This window comes from Pseudopipra pipra, chromosome 8 (genome assembly GCF_036250125.1).
Source record: "Pseudopipra pipra isolate bDixPip1 chromosome 8, bDixPip1.hap1, whole genome shotgun sequence".
In the NCBI taxonomy this organism is placed as follows: Eukaryota; Metazoa; Chordata; class Aves; order Passeriformes; family Pipridae; genus Pseudopipra; species Pseudopipra pipra.
Window position 1 is genome coordinate 1,323,052 of NC_087556.1, and position 21,346 is coordinate 1,344,397.

At 48.6% G+C, this 21,346-nt stretch overlaps 1 protein-coding gene across 4 annotated transcripts in view; it reads left to right on the forward strand.

Moving 5' to 3' along the window:
• The window catches only part of PRKG1 (protein kinase cGMP-dependent 1), a 387,732-nt gene that overhangs the window by 164,140 nt on the left and 202,246 nt on the right, over window positions 1-21,346 (forward strand). For all 4 annotated transcript variants that reach the window (XM_064662173.1, XM_064662171.1, XM_064662174.1 and 1 more), the window contains one exon: window positions 7,595-7,708. In XM_064662173.1, the coding sequence (XP_064518243.1) occupies window positions 7,595-7,708 (114 nt within the window). The remainder of the gene's footprint in view (window positions 1-7,594; window positions 7,709-21,346) is intronic.

A 21,346-nucleotide genomic window follows, 5' to 3' on the forward strand; every position in this document is an offset into this window, starting at 1 on the left:
AAGGAGTGTTCCTGTTCCTCACAGCTTCAGGCTGAGATTGTACACGTTGATCAACAGCTTCAAGCCCAGTTTTAAAGTACTTCTTAAAAGCAAGCCACTGTTAAAACCGGTCCTAGGCTGGCATTTTTTGCTGGCAGGTCCCAGCCAGCGAGGGGAGAGGGGGCCATGGCTTGGGAAAAACTGGCTCTTGGACGTTGTTGTGGCCACCTCAGCGTGGTTTGATGGCAGAGGGGCTGACATTCCATCAGCTAACTCTCCTAAATAAACTTTGGCACTGAATATCCCCCCCTGTTCTCCTCTGCCAATGTGCCCTTTTGGGGGAGACTGTCCCAGTGCTCCACCCAGATGGAACTGTCTCCTCAAGGGGTTTTACAGGAGGTCACATAAGTTGGCTCCCCTCAGAAGGGTTTGCTGAAGCCTGTGGAGGGGTTGGAGTGAAACCAGGAGGTTTGAGAGTCAGAACTCCTCATGTCTTGCTTCATTTACCCCCCTCTCCTTAGATTTCATCTCCCAAGCCAAAAGCTGACTTGAGGGCTTTTTGGGAATGGGTTCTGGCTGAGGCTGCCCAGTGTCATCAATCTCCACACTGAGCAGGTGCCGAGTGTTCACCTCCCTCTCATGTGCACAACTTTGGAAGACTGAGCTTTAAACCTCCTCTGAGATGGCAGCTTGAAATGGGATCACTCTGGGAAATGTTCTCACAATTTGTGCAGGTTTTTTCCAAGGAGGCAACTAAGGAAAAATGGTATTTTTTTTCCATATTCAAAGCACTCTTTCAATGATTTTCAGTGAGGTTTTTTTTTAAAGCAACTTAAAACTTGGCGAAACGTGCATTAATTTATTTTTTCCTCCCTTTTATTACTGTCAAAACTTCCCCAATTTGGAGAAGGGATAAACACGTCAGGGCTTACACTTCCCACGTGCACATGGGCTGGGAAGGAGCAGGGGGTGCTGCTGGAGGGGTCCTGCTGGGGGACCAAAGGGACTGAAACTCTGCAGCTCGCTGGGAAGGCCATGGAAACTGGGAGAGGGAAGGGAGGGAGTTTGGAGGAGCTGCTGGGTCAGCTCAGCTGCAAAGTTTGGGTGCAAAACCCCCTTTTTTAGCTGTAAATGTGGTGTTTGTGACAATCCCAGCAAAGCAGATTGTAGGTGCACATCTCCTGGCTTGGACACAGCAGGCTGGGAATCCTCCTGTTGGGAATCCTCCTGTTGGGAATCCTCCTGCCTTCCAGAGCTGGGAAGGAGTGGGAGAGCATCACTTGGGCTTTAACCCCTTGCTTTCTGATTTCTCCTCTTTCCCCCCCCCCAAAGATTTACTGTTTTCTTTGCTCAACCTGTGCTTGTGGGGAACTCATGGAGCTGTAAAGAACAAAGCAGGAAGATCCTGGAAAAAATAAGTTTTCCAGAGAAGGAGGCCTTGAATCCCATGGAAAGCCGAAGCTCAAAGCTGCTTCCGTTTTCCCTGGGGAATTCCAGCGAGGCTGAGCCCAGCTGCTCGTGAAAAGCTTGGCTTTAATCAAGTTCCTCAATTTAAAGCTGAAACTATGAGTTCTCAAGGTGCTGAACCTGCCCAGGGAAGCTGTGGCTGCCCCTGGATCCCTGGAAGTGTCCAAGGCCAGGTTGGGATCCCTGGGCTAGTGGGAGGTGTCCCTGCCCATGGCAGGGGGTAGGACAGGATGTTCCTTGCCATCCCAAACTATTCCATGATTCTGTGATAAAAGCCCTTGGCACTGTGTGATGGGATGGGAACTCAGGCTTCATCTCAGGTGCAATTTTTGAAATACATTCACTGCTGTTCAGGAAAATCTACAGATCCACAGGGAGAATTCCTAAGGAAAACTTGGTGCAGACAATTGTTCCCGTGTTTTCAGAGCAGAGCTTGAGCAGCCTCCAACAAATGGAGCTGCACTCCAAGTGTGAAACAGCACGGAAAGAAAATATTGAATAGTCACTCATGAATTGTGCTCTGAATCCAGGGAACCCCCCTCCCACCACTCCTGGCATTTTTGGAGTTGTGTGATGAAATTTCTAGCCTGTGAATGCACAAGTTCATGATGAACTCTGCTTTTTAATTTTCCTAATTTTTCACTAGAAGTGCTTTTATTTTTACACCTGCCATGGAAGTGTGATGAGTAATTAGTGTCCTCCTGGGAGAACCAGCTTTTATCCCCCCCCAAGAGTGCAGGATCTGAAGAGGGACCAATAATGTGAATAATGCTACAAATGATTGCTCTTATCCATGTTTCAAAGGCATTGCTGGGATATACAGTTGAAAATAAAGATTTAGGCTTTCCAGAGGTCTCCTGGGAATAGAGAAACACAGGCCAGGAATGGCACTGCCCCATTCCTGATGATTCTGGATGGCAGAAGGAACTTTCTTATTGAAACCTCCCACTATAGAAATGCACTTTGGGATCTTAGATGCCCTCTTGAATACTCTTGTATCTCTGAAATTAAGGAACTAAGGGGCTGGTTTGGGCTTGGGGGTCGTGGAAGACTCGAGGGCCTTTGCCCCCCATGAGTTGGGAGGGAGAGGGAGAGCTGGGAACAGAAATCCTGCCTGGGATATAAATTCCACCCAGACTGACAAGTTCCCCGAGTCAACTTAATCTGCTTTCTTCTGTGCCTGGGAAAGAGAAAACGGCCATTTAATTATTGGGAGTTAAAAATGATCCCCCTGATGGAGAGAGTCGCATTAGTGCAATTTCCTTTCTGCTTCCATTCGTCTGAGGACCGTGGAAGGAGCTCAGGCAGAGATGTTATTTCAGGTTTAATTGTGTGGGCTCCAAGTGACACAAATGTCCTCGTCCAGGCAAACCCTCTGTGCTCTGGGGGTCTTGGCCAGGACAGAAAGGATCCTGCTTTGCTCAGGTGTGCCTCAGTCAGCTGTAGGTTTATTGATTCATTTATTATTTCTGTGGTCACAGTGATCCCCTTTTTAACTTTGGCTCCTGAGGGGTTGTGCAGGAGCTGGTACAGGCACAGTGTGCCCAGAGAAGCTGTGGCTGCCCCATCCCTGGAAGTGTCCAGGGCCAGGATGGAGCAGTCTGGGATAGGGGAAGGTGTCCCTGCCTGTGGAACAGGATGATCCTGAAGGTTCCTTCCAACCCACGATCAGTTTGTGTTTTCTAACAAACAAAAATATAACAAATCTCAGCTGGGGGGGCTCTGGTGTCAACGAGCCACTTGGCAATTAAACCTTTAATTGCCTCACAGTTACATCTGCAACTACAATGCAATTAGCAAGCCGAGTTTAATTTGCAAAGCCAGGCTCTGGCTGAGAGTCCCAGGGCTCGGGGGAGCTGTGGGGGGACCAGGCCAGCACGGGGAAGCTCTTCAGTCTTGGGTTTCACAGAGTCACAGAATGTCCAGGGCTGGAAGGGACCCACAAGGATCATAGAAGTCCCACTCCTAGGACTAGGAAAAAGCTTAATTTCATGTAGTTTTAGTGCATCTCTGAAATCCTGCAAACCAACAAGGTGAGGTGAGACCCTGGCACAGGTTGCCCAGAGAAGCTGTGGCTGCCCCTGGATCCCTGGAAGTGTCCAAGGCCAGGCTGGAGCAACCTGGGCTAGTGGGAGGTGTTGGGGTTGGAACTGGATGAGCTTTAAGGTCCCTTCCAACCCAAACCATTGTGTGATTCTGGGATTCTTTGGGTTTGCAAACTGACTGCTTTTCAGGCTGCCTTGATTTACCATCCAAAAGCCACGTGAATAAAACTGCACCAGCAGCTGTTCCGGAGCTGTCCTGGAGCTGGACCTTGGAGATAACACACCCCCTCCTGTCCAAACAGTGCTCTCCTCCTGTAGCATGGAATTCTGAGTGTCCAAACCAAAATACTTTGGGTTTTCCTGGTTGGTTTGTGGCAGGTATTCCCATCGGGAGCAGGCTGGTGGCTTCTGGAGGTGTCGATCTGCTGATCCTTCACTCTGGGCACCTTCTCGTGTTCGTTGGGGAAAGGGAAGTGCAGAACTGACCCTAAAACTTGCCTTGGCTGTTTGATGCAGGGCCATCAGTGAAGGCTCAGGTGGTGTCAGGGTGTGTTTTGCCCATGTGAGAGTGGAGATCAGGAGGCACTTGAGGGGAATGCAAAGGACAGCCACCAAAATCCAGCTGCCAGGACTTTCCTAAGCCCTCCATGCTCGAGAAGACACAGAGATTATTATTTTATTTCATGCTCTATTTGAAAAATCACTTGCATTGTCCATCATGATGGAATAGTTTCTTACAGCTGACAGAAAAGTGCATTGTTTGGATGCCAGTTAAAGCTCCCCAAAATCAGCTCAGCTGGGAATTAAATAACAACGTCGAATTCAATATTTTGGAGAAATGCAGCATTTTCAGTCTTCTTGCCTGGAGCATCCCTTGCATTATTTAGTGTTTATCTGGTGGAGATGCCAAGGCAAGTTGCAACTGGATCTCCATTAATTGATCAATATTGTGATCAAAACCATTTTGTTTGGTTTCTTTACCTGCTTGATCCATCCAAGGGAGCAGTTTGTCTCCTCCATGGAAAACTGCTCTGTGTAGGCTGCCAGGGAGGAAGAGAAAATGGAGGAAATTCCTTTTTATCACTGTATTTGACCCTTTAATTCCACAAAAGGTGAATTTTGCTCATGGCCTGAGGAGTAATTGTGGGTGTTTAGTGTCCTACACTGCTTAATTACCCAGCAGGAGAATGGGAGACTTTCTCCAGGACAGTAAATGGTAATTAAGGAGCACATTTATTACTGAAGCCCAGGGAGGGAGGGGCAGCCTCCTCCTGCTCTGGTGTCAAGGATTGGATTCCTTCTCCTCTCAATTCCAGCCTTCCTCAGGCTGCTGTCCTGGCCAACCTCTCCTTCGTGTGCTCTGAACCAAGAGATCTGTTCTCTCCTGCAGCAGCTCTTTGGTGATGAACTCCCTGCTGGGCTGCTCTGGGATTGGTAGAACACGGTGTTTGAGGAGGAAAAGCTCTGGAAAAGCGCTTTGGGAAAGGGCAGGAGGAGCAGCAGAGGTGGCTCAGAGCCAGCAAACACCACCAGCCCTGTGGCTGTCAAGGTTGTCCAGGGGCTCTGACCCTCTCCCAGGCTGGGCAGTTCATTCCTGAAGCTCTCCCAGGACTGTGGCCAGCTGTGCCCAGAGGCTGCAGGGCTGGAGCAGAGTGTCCTTCCAGGGAACCCTGTGGGGACAATCCCTGGTAAAACCCAAATGCCACCGTGCTGAGGCACCCCTTGTGTTCCTGCAGGGGCTCCTGCCTGTCCCTGGAGGGGGCTGTGGGTCCAGAGCAGGAGCTCCACTGATGCTCTGCAGGAACAGACGTTGCTTTCACTGGAACCGTTTGGGTTGGAAGGGACCTTAAAGATCATCCCATTCCACCCCCTGCCATGGGCAGGGACACCTTCCACCAGCCCAGGGATCCCAGCCTGGCCTTGGACACTTCCAGGGATCCAGGGGCAGCCACAGCTTCTCTGGGCAATCTGGACCAGTTTCTCCCCACCCTCACAGGGAACAATTCCTTCCCATATCCCATCTAACTCTCTAGCAGTGGGAAGCCATTCCCTGGGTCCTGTCCCTCCATCCCTTGTCCCCAGTCCCTCTCCAGCTCTCCCAGAGCCCCTTTAGGCCCTGCAAGGGGCTCTCAGCTCTCCCTGGAGCCTTCTCCTCTCCAGGGGAACCCCCCCAGCTCTCCCAGCCTGGCTCCAGAACTTGGGGGTCATCCTTAGGATAATCTGCACAACTTTGGAGCTGGTTTGGTTCCTTTTAGGAGGCAAAGGGTTAAATGCTGATTAAAGCCAGAGATTCTAAAGAGCCATTTGCTGGAAAATTGCCCTGGGGCTGAGTATTTCAGGGATGATTGGAAAAGAAAAGAAGATTTTACAGTTCATGTGAATGAAAATACTGCTTTGGGGACACAGGGCTACCAGAAGTCGTGGAAAAGGGGGGAAAAGGTGGTTTGAACTCCACAGAGTGATGAGATCCCAAAGCCTGGCCTTTGTCCCAGCTGGTTTATGTGTGTCCATGGCTCAGTCACATGCCAGGAGATCTCAGATTATAAACCAAGGCAAGGTCATGGAACGGGTGCTTTTGGGTTTTGTCCTTGTTTCCCAGCCCAGCCCCATCCTGGCTCACGGGGCGTTGGAACCATCAGCAGTTTTTGGGTTTTGCTGTGAAACACAAACTGGATTGAATTGGAGCAGTTTGTGGTTTCCCAAGTGTTTCCTGAAGCTCCCAGTTTCCTGCTTAACTCCATAGCTGCTGCTTGAGGCACAGAGGTGACAGCGGGGGGGGATAATTGCCTTCAAATCTAAATAACTCCTTCCTTTTGGAAGCTGATCCCCTCTTTTCCGAGTGAAATGACTTTGGCTTTGGTTTTTTTAGAGCATCATTTTACCTGTTCTTGCCAATACCCACAATTTCTTGCTGGGAAATCTTCTCAGTCCTTTGGAAATTGGTATTTTAATTTCCTCCCCGCTATGTTCCCTGCACACTGGGGGGGAATGGCTGATGCAGAGTGTGGTAAAAAATCATCTGTGCAATGTGGTGTTTTCCAGCTCAAATCTCCATCACTCCACGAGCTGAAAGTGAGGGAAAGTCATTCCCTGATGGGGGGTATTTGTTGGGGAGCTTTTAGCAGAAATATCCCCCTTTCAGCTCTGCTGAAGAACTCAGTTCTGCTAAAAAATAAATAAATGTATCCTTTCAAATCCTTTAGGAGTGTCTGAAGTGGGGGAGGCACCATTAGAGGTTGGTGTTGGGCCTCCTTGAGATAAAGATCTATTTTTGTGCTTCTTGTTAGGTGGATACTGAGTGGGAAGAGAGGAATCAAAATTTGGAAAATTACTTTTAAAGGGGATTTAGCCTATAAAAGGAATGGAATTGGGGTTTATTGTGGGTCCTCTGCTGCATCACTTGTTTTTTCCCTTCTCCTTGTTTTCAAAGGTCCTTGGAAATTTAAAAGATTGGTCACTCCCAACCCCCAGCTTGGTCCTGAGCTCCTTTCTTGTCATTCAACCCTCGCTTTTAAATCCCCCTCCCAGGTCTCTGGATAAGCTGATAAAGCAGATTCCCTCTCATAAAATGAGATGTTCAGGAAGGAAAGGTCCAGGGAGATGGGAATTCAATGATGGCCAGGGGTCAGAGTCATTTTCCCTTTGATAGCAGCCTGTTTTTCATGGATGAGTGTTCCCAGGGATTAGTTTCTCAGTGAAAATGAGCAAAATTACTCTGTGGTTTTCGTGTGGGGTGTTAAAGACCTAAATTTTTGTCCTTTTTGAGCACAAGAATGAGGAGAAATTTCCCCTGGAAGTGCAATATGTGAAATTTGGGGCTCAGTGCTCTGCGTTTCCTCACTGTACAGATGCTCCCCTGAAAAACCCCTCACGTGTCGAAATCTTCTCCAGGCAACAGTTGGTTTGAAGCTTTTAAATTCCTTTTCAAGGTGGTTTTACTCACTGGGCTGGAAGGGACCTCAAAGCCCATCCAGGGCCAGGGACACCTCCCACTATCCCAGGTCGCTCCAGCCTGGCCTGAAGCAAATAAGATTTAAAAAACTGAAGTCTGAAATTTCATTTCCTTTCTAAAACTTTTTTTTTTTCTTTTCTTTTTCTCCCAGATGGGAAGGTTGAAGTGACAAAGGAAGGAGTGAAGCTGTGCACCATGGGGCCTGGCAAGGTTTTTGGGGAGCTGGCCATCCTCTACAACTGCACCCGGACCGCTACCGTCAAAAGTAAGAGCAAAAGTTTGGGATGTCGGGGTTTCCTTGGGATTTTCTCACCTCTGCCTTGGAGTTACAGCCCCTGGCAGCTGTTTTGCTTTCTTCAGTCATGAGAGGTGTGGATTTTAGCGTGGGATTTAGCCACTGGGAGCAGGGAGGAGGTGCAGAGGAAGCGCTTCCCTGGATTTGGCCGCTCGTTTTTGCTCCCTCAGGAACCTCGGGTTGATTTCCCTCATGCAGAGGAGCTCATCTCATAGTTTCCCTTACAATTCCTGCTGAATCTCACAGTATTTATGTTTCTGTGGCTTAGAAGAGCATTTCTGACCTCGTAAGTCTTCAGTAAGTCGAGCTTAGTATCTGTTCAGGACAAATTTTCTGCACTAAGCTGACTAAAATAAATCAGGAAAAAAAAAAACCCTGGATGCCACTTGACCCCCTGCTCTAAACTCTTCAGCACTTCTCCTGTAATCTGATTTCTTTTATGAGTGTCCTGGGCAAAGGCTGGAGTTGCTCAATTAGGGGGAGGAAATAAATCACAGAAATACAGCATAAATACATTTTCCTCTAAATTCGGATGAATGGTTGGGATTTGGGATATTTGGTACCACAGCCCTCCCTGATCTTGAGGGATCAGAGTTTATGGTGGTGTCTTAAGCAGAGAGGTTTTATAGGAGGTGATGAATAGTTGTGTGGTTTTAAGATGCTGTAGGGGAGAGGTTAGAAGGGTACAGATGGGGTAGAATAATACAAAGACAAGTCCCAGAATAATGAGGCCTGGGAATGAATCCCTGTCCAGAAAAAGGCCTTTTACAAATACCTCATTTTGCTTCGAAAAGAGAGAGAAAGGACAAGAACAAATGGGCAGAAATGACAAAACAGGGGAAGAGAACTGGATTCTTGTGGGAAGGACGTGCTGTTCCCGACTTCTGGAGCAGGGCACTGAGAGATTCCATTGTCACCTGTGCAGACCCTGCACTGGTTATCCCAGGGAAATCTTGGCTACAACGCAGGCAGTTGTCCCAAATAATGCAGGAAATGTGCAGGGTAAGCCGTGCTCAGCTCTGGGGCAGCCCCAGAGACCTCCAGAGTGTTGGGCTGCTCTGCTGGGAGGGCTCCACCTCCTTCCCCCAGTCCAGCAAGGAAGCAGCAGGAACACGGGGGGGATTGGGAAGTGCTGATCCCCCCTCTCCTCCCTCAGTGACTCATCCCTGTACAGCCCATTTCTCTGTCCAGGGGAAGGTTTGGGGTGTTGGGGGTGCTGATAAATGAGCAGCTTGTGTGATAAACACGGTCAGAGAGAGTTGGGAAGAGCTGAGACAGAGGGGGAATGGCTGAATCCTAGAAAAGGCAACGAGAGGACGGTGGTTGTTTAGTTCCCCTTAGGAATGCAGAGCTAAAAGGCACCTGATCCTCTACTGCCACCATCCCATCCTTGTGTAATCCTGCACAGCCACCCTACTCCTGTGTCCCTTTTCCCCTCTTTGTACAGGGTCTCCCACAGGAAATCAAACTGCAGCAGTTTGTCCTGGCGGTTTTGCTCCCACTGCCTTTCCCACGTCCTAAATCTCCTCTCTGGAGCAAAATTCCAGGTTGCCACTGGGCACTGAGTTGTGCCAAATCCTCTTTCCCTGGTTAAATTGGGGGCAGGAGTAAGGTCAGTGCTCCAGGCACCCTCAGAGAGCTGTTGCCTCGAGGAAGAGGTGTCTGTGGTTGTCCCTCTGTCCTTCCCAAGAGGTGTCTGTGGTTGTTCCTCTGTCCTTCCCAAGAGGTGTCTGTGGTTGTTGCTCTCTGTCCCTTCCCAAGAGGTGTCTGTGGTTGTTGCTCTCTGTCCCTTCCCAAGAGGTGTCTGTGGTTGTTCCTCTGTCCCTTCCCAAGAGGTGTCTGTGGTTGTTGCTCTCCGTCCCTTCCCCACCAGAGTCGTACATTTATAATCCTGCACCTTCTTCTGCCACGTTTGGAATCTCGTTCCCAAAGCCAGCAAGAGACTTTTAGGTCTCTTCTCTCTCATTACTGCTCAACTGAGAACCAGTTGTGATTGTGATGGGCTTTATATCCTTCCAGGTGACAGGGGAACTGCTTGAGCTCGACCCGACTGAGCCGAGGTCGGGGAGGAGCTCAGATCACTTCAGGGCATAGGATTGACTTCAATGGGTACAAACAGCTCCCTGTGCTCTCTGTTAAATGAGAAATAAATGTCATGGATCTGTAGAAAGGCAAACCCCAGGAAACATTCCATTCCATCTGGGGGTGACTCTGAGCAGGTTTGTCTCAGCAGACGTGAACTGCTGGTGACTGTGGTGGAAGGAGCATCACCCAGCTCTCACTCAGAGAAACACTTGGGGCTTCCCAGTTTTCAGGAGGTAGGTTCCCATTCCCTCCAGAGCATCAGGAGGGAATTTTTACACCCATTTTGATGTGTGTAGTTCCTTAGCAGGACATTCAGGATTCCTTTCTGGGCGATGGGGCTGCAGCAGGGACCCAGTGCAGGGTGGGTTTTTGGGGTGTGAGGCCCAGCACTGCACAGGGGCTGGGATGATGTGGCAGCTGAGTGGCAGCTCTGGCTGGAACTCGTTTCTCTCTGTACCCTGGTGCTGGCTTTGTAAACAATGAAGATTTTAGTGTCTCTGTGTTTAGTCTACACGGGCTCCTCAGCTGCTGCTCGCTCTGGAGGAGCAACTCAAAGGCATAAATCACCCCGGGAAGGGCTTTGTCTTTTCCTTATAATTTAGGAGACATTAAAATGTAATGATTCTGATCTGACTCCAGTTTCAGAAGGACCTCTTTAAGAAGGCAATCCAGGTTTTTTGAAAGCCTGCCCCGAGAGAACCATTAGAATATTTTGTCACAGTTATTCCTATCTCAAAGGAAAACAGGATGGGGGCTGAGCAGGGCCTGGGAAGGAAGAGCAGCCAAAGCCTGGGTGTTGAGGAGCACTGAGGAAGGCAGGGACACATCTCACCACACGTGGCCTTGTTTTAAGACAACTGGATGATTTTTGATGATCTGATTTCTGGCTGTTGTTATTCCGAAGCATTTGCTTTTTGTTCCCAGCTATTACAGAAAGAATAATAGTAGTTTTTTGGGTTTGTTTTTTTGATTTGTCTTTTTTTTTCTTCTGGTGGCAACTGGTCAATCTGTCCCAAATATGTCACTGCCCAGGCTTTGTGAATCACTGCTGTTCACAGATCAGCTTCCACTGCACAGCCAGGGAAATCCAAACCAGCAGCTCCTTCCTTCCTCTGTCTGCATTGATTATCCTGAGCTCTCCAGTGCCTACATGCAAACCTTGATGCAATTTAAGGCAGAATCACAGGCTTTCCTCCCCGATTCCAACAAATAATTTAATCCAGTGCATTAGGAAAAGGAAAACTCCACTCCTCAGGGATAAACTGTGTCACACCTACAGCGATGTCTCTGATCCCCTGTTACTGGTAACGTGGGGGGAGAAGGAATGAGGAGAGGTCAGGTAAAAAAAAGCTAAAAAAGACAAAATTCCCCCCAGCTGAATTCAGACTGAGTAAAAAAACTTTCATTTGCTGATAGACAAGATGTTTTTCTTGTGCTGTAGCTCTCATTCCTCTTGGATAATGTGTGGGGCAGAGTTCAGCAGGACTTTTACAGGTGATTTTGGACAGCACTGATTTTGTGAAAGGAGTGGATTCTTCTTCCTCTCAGGATGTTGTGGTTATTCCAGGGGTAGCTTTAGCATCTGAAATGGATTCTCCTGGGGGCAAAATTCCAATAGGAACCTCCCACAGGCTGCCCTTTGCAGGGGAGTTACACACTCAGCACCAGTCTGTGCTTTGAGGGGGACTGTGAGCAAAAAGGAAAGCACAGGCTGAGGCTGTTAAACTCTAAATTACGGAAATCTCTTTTCTGCTCCTCAAAAGCCACTTTCTCAAGCTCTCCCCCTCTTGCCAGCAGTGCTAATTGTACAGAACTCCGTGTGGCACAGTGGGATTAAGGCAGGAGTTTAGCAATTCCTTGCCAAGCTTGGATGAGTTTGAATTTTCCACTGCTGGGTTTTTTTTTATTTAATAGAGTCCTGTGCACTGGTAGTCGCAGCCCCAGAAATTACAGAACTTTTCCAAGGAGCTTGGTAACCTGGGTTATTTGCAAGGAAAAATAAGGCAACAGCAGCTGCCAATTAAACCTGCAGAGCCTCATTAAAAGCCCTGGAGAAGGATGTTGGCTTTGTGTTTCTCCTCTAACAATTACAGGAGCTCAGATCTTCTTCAAACAGTCACACCCCTTGGAAAGAAGGCTGTCTTTACATATTCAGCCATTTGATTAAAACCTTTCTGCCATTACTTCAGGACACCCAGGATGGCCAGAGCAGAGTCAGAGTGCCCTGGGTGGAGATAAATGGATATATCCTTGGAGAAAGTAATTTAAACCCTCCCTGGCACTGTATTTTTCTTTGACCTTTATGGGTTCTGCCAGGTAATGCAACAAAATGGGATTGGATTATTCCTCCAAGGGGATGATAAGGAGGAAATGATGTTGAGAACAACGGGCAGGAAGTTTTTTCCTCCTCTTGTTGTTGAGGAGACAGGAGCACCTGCAGGATGGCATCTCTGGGGCTCAGGAGGGACCAGCACAGGGTCCTGGCTGAAAGGTTAATGCAGACACAGTCTGATCCAAGAGAGAGTAGTCTGGGATGGGAAAAGCACAGTGAAAAATTCATCTACCACCTGGGTTCGTTGGGAGCCCAAAACGTTGCCAGGCCTGGGGGAAAAATCAGAGCTGGGGAAGGAAACAGGGCAAAAAAAAATAAAGGAAATAAGTATCAAAGTCTTGATACTTAATTGGATTATTAGTTGTTTTTAAATAGGAAGGGTGTGGTGTAGACAGAATGACCCACCCTGGTCTTGGGTATCAAGCCAGTGTTTAAACTGATTTCCTTCCAAAATCCGGGGATTATTTTGTTTTTACACTTGATGCAGCTCTGGCACCTCAAGATTCAAGTCCCCACTTTGCTCAAAACCTCAAAAGTGCTGTGGCAGCTTTGGGGTTATTCCTTATCCTGACTGATCCTTATCCCTTCAGGAGTTTGAGGAATGCCCATTGAATTGTCTCCTATTCAGGCTTTCAGCTCTGAGAAGTCTTAATACAGAAAGCTCCCAGTTCTGTCTCGGAAATGTTGGGAAGAAAATGTTGGAAAAGACATTTCACATGGATGTTTCTCCTCCTAAGCAGCTGCAGGTGAACCAATAAAGAAAACAACAGTATTAGAGAGGCACAAGGATCAAGGGGAAAACTCTGGGCACTGGGACAAAGCTAATCCTGAATAAATTTAATAGGAAAACAGAAAATAGAGAGAAAAGTAAAACCCACCCCCAATTCCAGTCAAATAAGGCACAGAAAACTGCAACATCTCCCATCCTGAAAACTAAACAAATAAACCCAAAGAAAAGGAAAAGAAAGAAGTGGGGGTTTTTTTGGATTAAAAGGCCTAATTAAGGACTTTGAGAGACAAGGGAGATTTGCTCAGAAACAAAGGCAGCACAAACGCCCCTGAGAACAGTCAAAGGAGCTGCAGGTGAGCCCTGGGGGTTTCTTGGGTTTAGTAACAGCTCAAATCAAAGAAGGAAAAACCCACACTGCCAATTCCTTATAAGCCATCCCTCACTTGTGCAGCTCCAACTGCAGCTGCTCCCAACCCAGGGACTGAACAGCCTTGAAATTAATGCATTGATCCAATAAAATGGGGGAAAAAAATGCATTTCTTTAGAGAAACAAATAAGATCTTGCCAGAGCTTGCACCTTCCTTATTTATAAGTTGCTTTTTATTTCAGCCTGGGGATTCTCAGGAACTGGATGTGTGGGATTTTGTTTTGTTTCTGAGCTTTTCTGTTAGAAACACTGAAAGGGGAAGGGAAAGAGAACAAAGAATGAAACTTCCAAATTTTGGGGCTTGGTGTTTAAGTCAGAATAAGACTCCACCTCTCCTTATGTGTTACCAGGGGTGCCAAATGCAAGGTCCAGCAGAAAGCATCTATTTCCTGGAATTATGGAATGGTTTGGGTTGGAAGGGACCTTAAAGCTCATCCAGATCCAACCCCAACACCTTCCACTAGCCCAGGTTGCTCCAGCCTGGCCTTGGACACTTCCAGGGATCCAGGGGCAGCCACAGCTTCTCTGGGCAACCTGTGCCAGGCCCTCCCCACCCTCACAGGGAACAATTCCTTCCCAATATCCCATCTCTCCCTGCCCTCTGGCAGAGGGAAGCCATTCCCTGTGTCCTGTCCCTCCATCCCTTGTCCCCAGTCCCTCTCCAGCTCTCCTGGAGCCCCTTTAGGCCCTGGAAGGAGCTCTCAGGTCTCCCTGGAGCCTTCTCTTCTCCAGGTGAACCCCCCCAGCTCTCCCAGTCTGGCTCTGTAGGAATGGGGTGGGAAAACTTGTTGCAGCCAAATGTGCAAATGGAGCACTGGAAAATCTAATTTGATTTTAGAATGAGGTCAAATACCCAGAGAGATAAAGTTCTGTAAAACTGCTCAGCCCAGAAAAATCCTTGAGGAACGTTGCTCCAGCACCTGGAGCTTCAGACATCACAGTCAGCTTTAAAACTGGGCATTTAATTGTAGGGAAGAGCTGTCAGGGTTAAATCCAAGGTTAAAAACTCTGTTTGCCAGAGCAAATAAAGTAATGATAGATGATAATAATAAAGTGCTGTTTGTTGTGTGTGATACAGAAGAAGTGTGATTGTCACCAGGCAGGGGAAATGAAGCACTTGGGTTGTTTTGAAACAATTCTGTGGATATTTTTCCTGTTGGTTTGATTGCAGAGTTGAATCAGCTGAGAAACCAGCCCTGTTAAACACAGGTAGAAGCAAATGATGACTTTCTCTGTGCAGCCCTTGAAGAGTTGATTAATATTTACAGCAGCTGTCAAATAATTAGTTCACAAGAGCTTCGCTGTCACCCCCTTTTAGAGGTGCTGCTGGAGATGTTGCTGATTTATGAAATATGGCCCGAGCAGTTGTGATAAATGAGGGGCCTGAACTTTGCTAAGGATACCAAACCTTTGCTGTGAGCAGGGGCTGAGAAACCAGAGGATAAAATGGAAGTATTTGCCATTGATAAGGAATTTATGGGCTTGGCTCAGATGAAAACACAGCACCCTGCCCAGGGTCTGCTTGTGCCTCACCACCGTCAGAAAGTTTCTTCTCTAGACTATTTCCTGGCACTAACTGGGGGACAAAAAGCTGCTTGGTACCAAGACAGACCCAGAACTGCTCAATTTGTGGTTCAGAACCAAAGCAACCCCCACCTTCTGGTCCCTAAAGCCTCTTCAGATGAAGGGAAACCACCCTGTGCTGCTTTTCCTGCTGCCCATAAAAGCAGAGTTTGCACAGATTATTTTCCCCATGGTAGCTCCGGGTTTCTTTCTGAGTTACACTGGATTAATGTCAAGATTTGATTATACCTTTCTGTGTTGGAGGAGCTGTGCTTCCCTATATTTGAAGTCCATCACTTCCAATAAACTTCCATTAAGGGAATCAGAAAACAATCTCCCAACCAGAAGCTCCAATATGTTCCCAGCCAGTAAATGGGCTGCAGTTTGTGTTGCTTGGAGCCAGGATGGAGCAGCACCATCTCCAGTGCCCTTGTCCTGTTGGACCAGGCTGATCCTGCTGCCTCTGCTGCTGTGGCAGCAACCAGAGCTCCAGATCTCTCCAGCCCACAGCAAAGAGTAAGATTTTTTCGGTGTTAAATCTGCTACGGAATTCCCTGGTGATTATTTTTAATTTGTATTCTCCCCTCCCTCCTTGGCCATCTTGTGGGGTTGTTGTGGCAGAATAGGTGTGTGAACACTAATACTAAAATGATTCTTCTCTCAGATACTCCCTGGGTTTGTTTCCTGGTTTTGCAGGGCTTTGGAGCTCAGAGCAGGGCAGGGCACCCCTCTGGTGGGGTTAGGACAGGGGCAGGGCAGGGAATCTTCCCTGGGACATCCCTGGAGGAGCACAGCTTGGGAGCAGGAGAGGGGACAGAGGGGATATCACAGAATCCCAGACTGGTTTGGGTTGGGACACCCTGTTTGCCATGGGCAGGGACACCTCCCTATATCCCAGATTGCTCCACCCTGGCCTTGGACTCTTCCAGGGGGAGATGAGCCGGCAGCACGTGTGGGATTACTCGGGAGGGGATGGAGAGCAGCTTTTGTGGGAAGCCAGGAGGGCCTGTGGAGTTTGTTGTGGCTGCCAGAGCTGCTGGAGCTGCTGCTGGAAGTAGGTGGCTCGTTGGGAAGGCGGTCCCTGCTCTCCTTTGGGGGGGCCTGGCTATTTTGGGAGCAGGAGGTGTTGGTGGAGCAGATGGCTGTGCCATGTGCTGTGTTACAGCCTGGTGGAGCTTGGACTGAATGGATGGGAAAACAGAATAGAGGGGGGAAAACATGTCTATCCTACTGCACTGCTAACTTTGCTGCTGGATTTATTCCTGCTTTTCACCCACTTGTTGCTGATTTACCTTTGGGAATCACGAATTCCTTTGGGCAAACTCGGTGTCCTGCTTGCTTTGAGGGCTGACCCACTTCTCAGCCTTTCCCAAAATATTCAGGTGAACCTGCAGGCTGTAAATTCTCCTAACTGAGGAGTACAATCCCCTCAGAACTGAACTTGTAACCACTGAGCACATGGAAGTCCTGGGACCTCCACGGAAAGTTTCTTTTGATTAATATTTCTTTTTATTATTAAGTGTAAAATGTGAAAGGCCAGAGATTCATTTGTGTAAAGAACAGGAACCACTCACAGAATTGTGCAGTGACATTCCTGTGGACAGTACAGTGATTTTCCAATATCTTGGAATCCTTTTCAATATTAGGGTGACAAATCCCCTTTAGGCCCTGCAAGGGGCTCTCAGCTCTCCCTGGATCCTTCTCTTCTCCAGGGGAACCCCCCCAGCTCTCCCATGGCCCTGGGGGTGTGTCCTGCAGGAATGAAGGTCCCTAGGAGGTTTTTAAGGGCACTGCTGTGACTCCACATGCCAGGGCTTCATCTCCCTGGTGTGCTGTCAGGGTGGAACTCCAGCCTGGGGGAAGCAGGAGCAGCCCTGCAGGGGTTTTGCAGACAATTCCTGTGCTGATAAAGGGAAATCTATTCCTTCTGTAGCATTCAGTTCCTCATCTTTATTCCTGACCCCCTGGCTGTACTTGGATGGCCTTTGCACTTCCACAGGGGAGCTGTTTGGTGTCCTGGTTTCATGGATGTCGTTTGAAGTGGGATTTTTTACGTGGACAAGCATCGAAGGGAGACTGAAGTGAGGAGGTGGCTGTGTAGGGCAGCTCGAGCTGTACAAGAGCAAGGCTTCCTCTGCCCCAGCTCTGTGTCACTGCTCTTTGGTGCTGCCCAGCAGTGCCAGTTCCTATGGGAAGCAGAATTCTTGATAGGAGCTGAAAATCCCACTGTATTTCTGGGGACTCAAAGGACTTCCCAGCCCGCTCAGCTGCAAACGCTCCGGGACAAAACAACTGCTCTCGACCTTCCAGCATGAATCCATTGGCTTGTGCAACTTGCATCAGTCAGGGGGAAATAACTGGGAACTTGCAGTGTTGGGAAACTTTTGGTGCAGTAATCAGGGAATCAGAGAGAGACAGGATCAATGTGTTTTGGAAAAGATTTCCAGGGCCGTGGAGTCCCCCCTGTGCCCGATGCCCCCCTTGTCCCCCAGCCCAGAGCACTGAGTGCCACGGCCAGGCCTTCCTGGGACACCTCCAGGGATGGGCACTCCAAACCTCCCTGGGCAGCCCCTGACAAGGCCTGACCACCCTTTCCAGCAACAAATTCCTCCTCCTGGCCAACCTGAGCCTCCCCTGGCACAGCTGGAGGCCGTTCCCTCTCCTCCTGTCCCTTGTTCCCTGGCAGCAGAGCCCGACCCCCCCCCAGCTCCCCCCTCCTGTCAGGGACTTGCAGAGCCAGAAGGTCCCCCCTGAGCCTCCTTTTCTCCAGGCTGAGCCCCCCCAGCTCCCTAATAAAGCCCAACTCAGGTTTGGGATGGTGTAGAAAAGGCTGTAATTTACTTGCACTTATCAGCTCTAAAGGTTCCTGGCAAAGATGGATTTCATATTATTTAAGTGGCAGTGCTTAAAAGCACTTGGATACCAAGTAAATTGACAAAACGGCAGATAGGCTTTTTAATTAAAAAAAGAAACCAAAACAAGGCTCCAAACAAGTTCTCTATATTCCATGTTTGAAAAACTCATTATATTCCACGAATTGTATCTTCTCTGGGAATGGACTCAGAGCGGGAGCGCTTTTATTTATCTTTAGGCTGCAATAAAACCCACCCAGACAACGGAATCTTGACAGCTGCATTCACTCCTCTGAAGTTATTTGTAAGAACCTTTACTTCTGAATATCAAAGTCAGGAGTGTTTGAAATGGGTTTGGTGAAGCTTTGCCCTTTTCAGCCTCTGCCTGAAGCCCAGTTCGAGGAAATGAGATTTAAATAGTGTCTCGTTTTTAATTAACCAGAGGAATGAGGAGCGTGGGCAGAGGCTCAGCTAGATTCTGTTAGTCCTTTGGTTTTTCAGGGCTCTGTAAACAGCAGAAAGTGCAGATGCCACTTTAGAACTGTCTTCTCTTTTCCTCTGACACGTCCTGGATGCCCTGAAGTGTTTTTTTGATGGGAATTGAGTTGAACTTGAGGCATTTGCATTGAACTCCAGACATTTGGAGCCAGCTGAGCAGCTCAGATAGCACTGAAAGCTAAGTGCAGAGATCTGACCAAGACAAAAGCCTTGCTGGCTTTGAAGAACTCAAATTGTCTTTATTTCTTGCTTTTTCAGCTCTCAGGTTACTCTGCCTGCCTTACCCAGAGCAGAGGCCAGGAATAGCGACAGATTTAATTCCCACACCGTGCCCAGCTCAGGGCCCGTCTTTTTAAACTTAGATTTTATTTCAAGGGCAAGGCAAAGGGAAGAACATCTTTGTGGTGGAGTGTCAGTGTTGGAGCATTTGGGAATTTGCCAACATTTGGTGCCCTTGTCCAGATCATCAATAATAGTGTCTGTGTTGATGACCTGGATGAGGGCACCGAGTGCACCCTCAGTGAGTTCACAGATGGCACCAAGTTGGGTGGGAGTGTTGATGTGCTGCAGGGCAGGAGATGGCAGGGAGGGGGAAGGAGGAGCACTTGTGGGCTGAGGGGTTGGTGTGGGGGACAGGAACTGCCTGAGCTTGGCGTCCTGGGGTGTGAACATGCCTCGTGGTGGGTGTGTGGATGTCACCAGCCCCATTCCAGAGGGCTGAGCCCTTGCCCAGACCCCTCGGAGTGCTGGCAGCACAGACAGAGCTGGGACGTGGCTCTCCCACCTTCCTGGCCCACCCCTCTTTGGGAAGACACCTTCCCCACTTCAAAGCCCCTTGGCATCTGATTAGATCCTGTGTCCTCTGCTTGAGGAGGCTCTTGAACCACTTCAGAGAGGGTTTTGTGCCTTGCATTTTTTTCCCTGTGCTTTTGTGATCCTCCAGCATTTCCCAACACTTCTGTGATTCTTTCATTGCAAGACATCCCAAATATAGATTTATTGTTGTCAGATCCTCTCTGCAGAAGAGCAAAGTTGCCTTTGTTCTGTGCTGTTGTAACATCCCTGCTCGGGGATGTCTGACAGGAGTTGTTATCAAAGCCTGTCACGTCTCCTCAGGCCCTGGCACAAACACAAACAGTTCTGTGGGTGCTGAGCAGGAGCTGCAGCATCAGTTTGGTGGGGCCTGGGGATGAGCAGAATCTCCCACAGACCCCACACACCTTCCTTGACGTGGTAATTACAGTCTAATGGGAATTGCAGGAAAATGGATTTCTTCCTTCTGCAGTGGAGTCAGAATCATGGAATCCCAGAATGGTTTGAGTTGGATGGGAGATCATCTTATGGTCATCTTAATCACAGAATCATTACATGGTCTGGGTTGGAAGGGACCTTCAAGCTCAGCTCATTCCAGCCCCCTGCCCTGGGCAGGGACACCTCCCACTATCCCAGGTTGGTCCAAGGCCCGTCCAAATAATGCAAAGGTGGAACTGGGGAAAAAGGAGGAAATAAGGGGAATTCAGGAAAATTTAGCTGATGTAGGGGAGCAGTTGAAGGCTGCTGTGCTTTGCATGGGGAGGAGACTGAAGTGGTGTATCTGTGATGAGCAGACACCTCTGTATCGAACCTGGGCTCCTCTTGGTTGGAAAGGAACCCAGCAATCCCTGTCCAACCTCCTCCTGAAGAGGCTCTTCCAGGGCAGCTTTGTGCAGACAGGTCCTGCAACCCCAGGGGATGGAAATCCTGCACCTCTCTGGGCCCTGTCCCACAGGGACACCCCCTTGGGGTCCACGTTTTCCTTCCTGTCCAACCTGAACCTCTCACTGTCCCTGCTTAGGGAAGCTGAGCAACCCCACTTCCCAGGAGGAGCTGGGGGCCAGGGATCCCAGGATTGGCAGGAGCAAACCTCAAGGAGATGCAGCAATGTCCACCTCCTGTTATTCCAGTGCACTCCTCTGTGTCCAGGGACACAGGAACTGCACTGGGAAGGATCTGGGTTAAATATTAACTCTCCCTAACATGCTAAAACCCCCCCTTTGGGTTATTTTTAACCTAAACGTGCAGCTGGATAAACACTTTTGCTGGCAGGAGGGAGGGGGAGCACGTGGGAATGGGGAGTGTGGGAGAGGGGAGCGTGGGCTGGGTTGCTCTGGGTAGTGGTGACAAACGGTGAAAGGTCCATAAATCATCTTTATTCTGCTTTATGACTTTTGGGTAAGATTTAACAGGTTTTAAAGTGCTCTCCTGCTTCGGGCTTGGAGCTGTTTGAAAGCTGGTCCAGTTTGTGTGGGGCCATCAGGGGACCTGCAGAGCTCATTCCCAGTAGTCCCAGCTTTCAGAGAGGATGGCATTTTCTGTTATTGGAGGGGAAATAAATACACCTGGAGTGAAGCACACGGCTGAAGAATGAGTTGAGATTTCTGCTTTGTTCTGGGAATGTGGTTTTGGATAAGCCCTCCTGTCCTTCAGCACGGGTGTCCATAAAACCAGGATAATAGGACTTGCTACTTGAGATTGGAAACTTCCTGGGAGAGGGCTGGTGTGTCCCAGCCAGTCAGCACTGATCCTGTGGGGGGTTTCTGAGCTGTGCTCTTGTGCAAGGTGTCATTATTTGTGTGCAGCTGCTGATGGCAGCGTGTTATTGAACAAAAGCTGTGGCTGCCCCTGGATCCCTGGAAGTGTCCAAGGCCAGGCTGGACAGGCTTGGAGCAACCTGGGCTAGTGGGAGGTGTCCCTGCCTGTGGCTTTAAGGTCCCTTCCAACCCAAACCAGTCCATGATTCTATGAAAAGTCTTGTGACGTGACACTGAATCTCATTAAAATGTTCTTTTTGGAACAGGATGATTGTAATTCCATCATTTAATTCAGTCACTGACAAATTAAGATCTTTCATTAGCTGTTGTCATCTTCATTTACTTCTTTTACAAGAGAAGTGTTTTTAACCTGCCTGGATTTCCCCTGGAAAGCGTGGACACTGAAGCATTACCAAATTTCACTGGCAATAGTAGATTATCCAATTAGATTGTAATTAGGAAGTTTTACCTGTCCCACAGCATTTGCACTTCCATGTCCTCTTTGTAATGAGCTCATTAAATTAAGTTTCTAAAGATACATTTTCGAAATG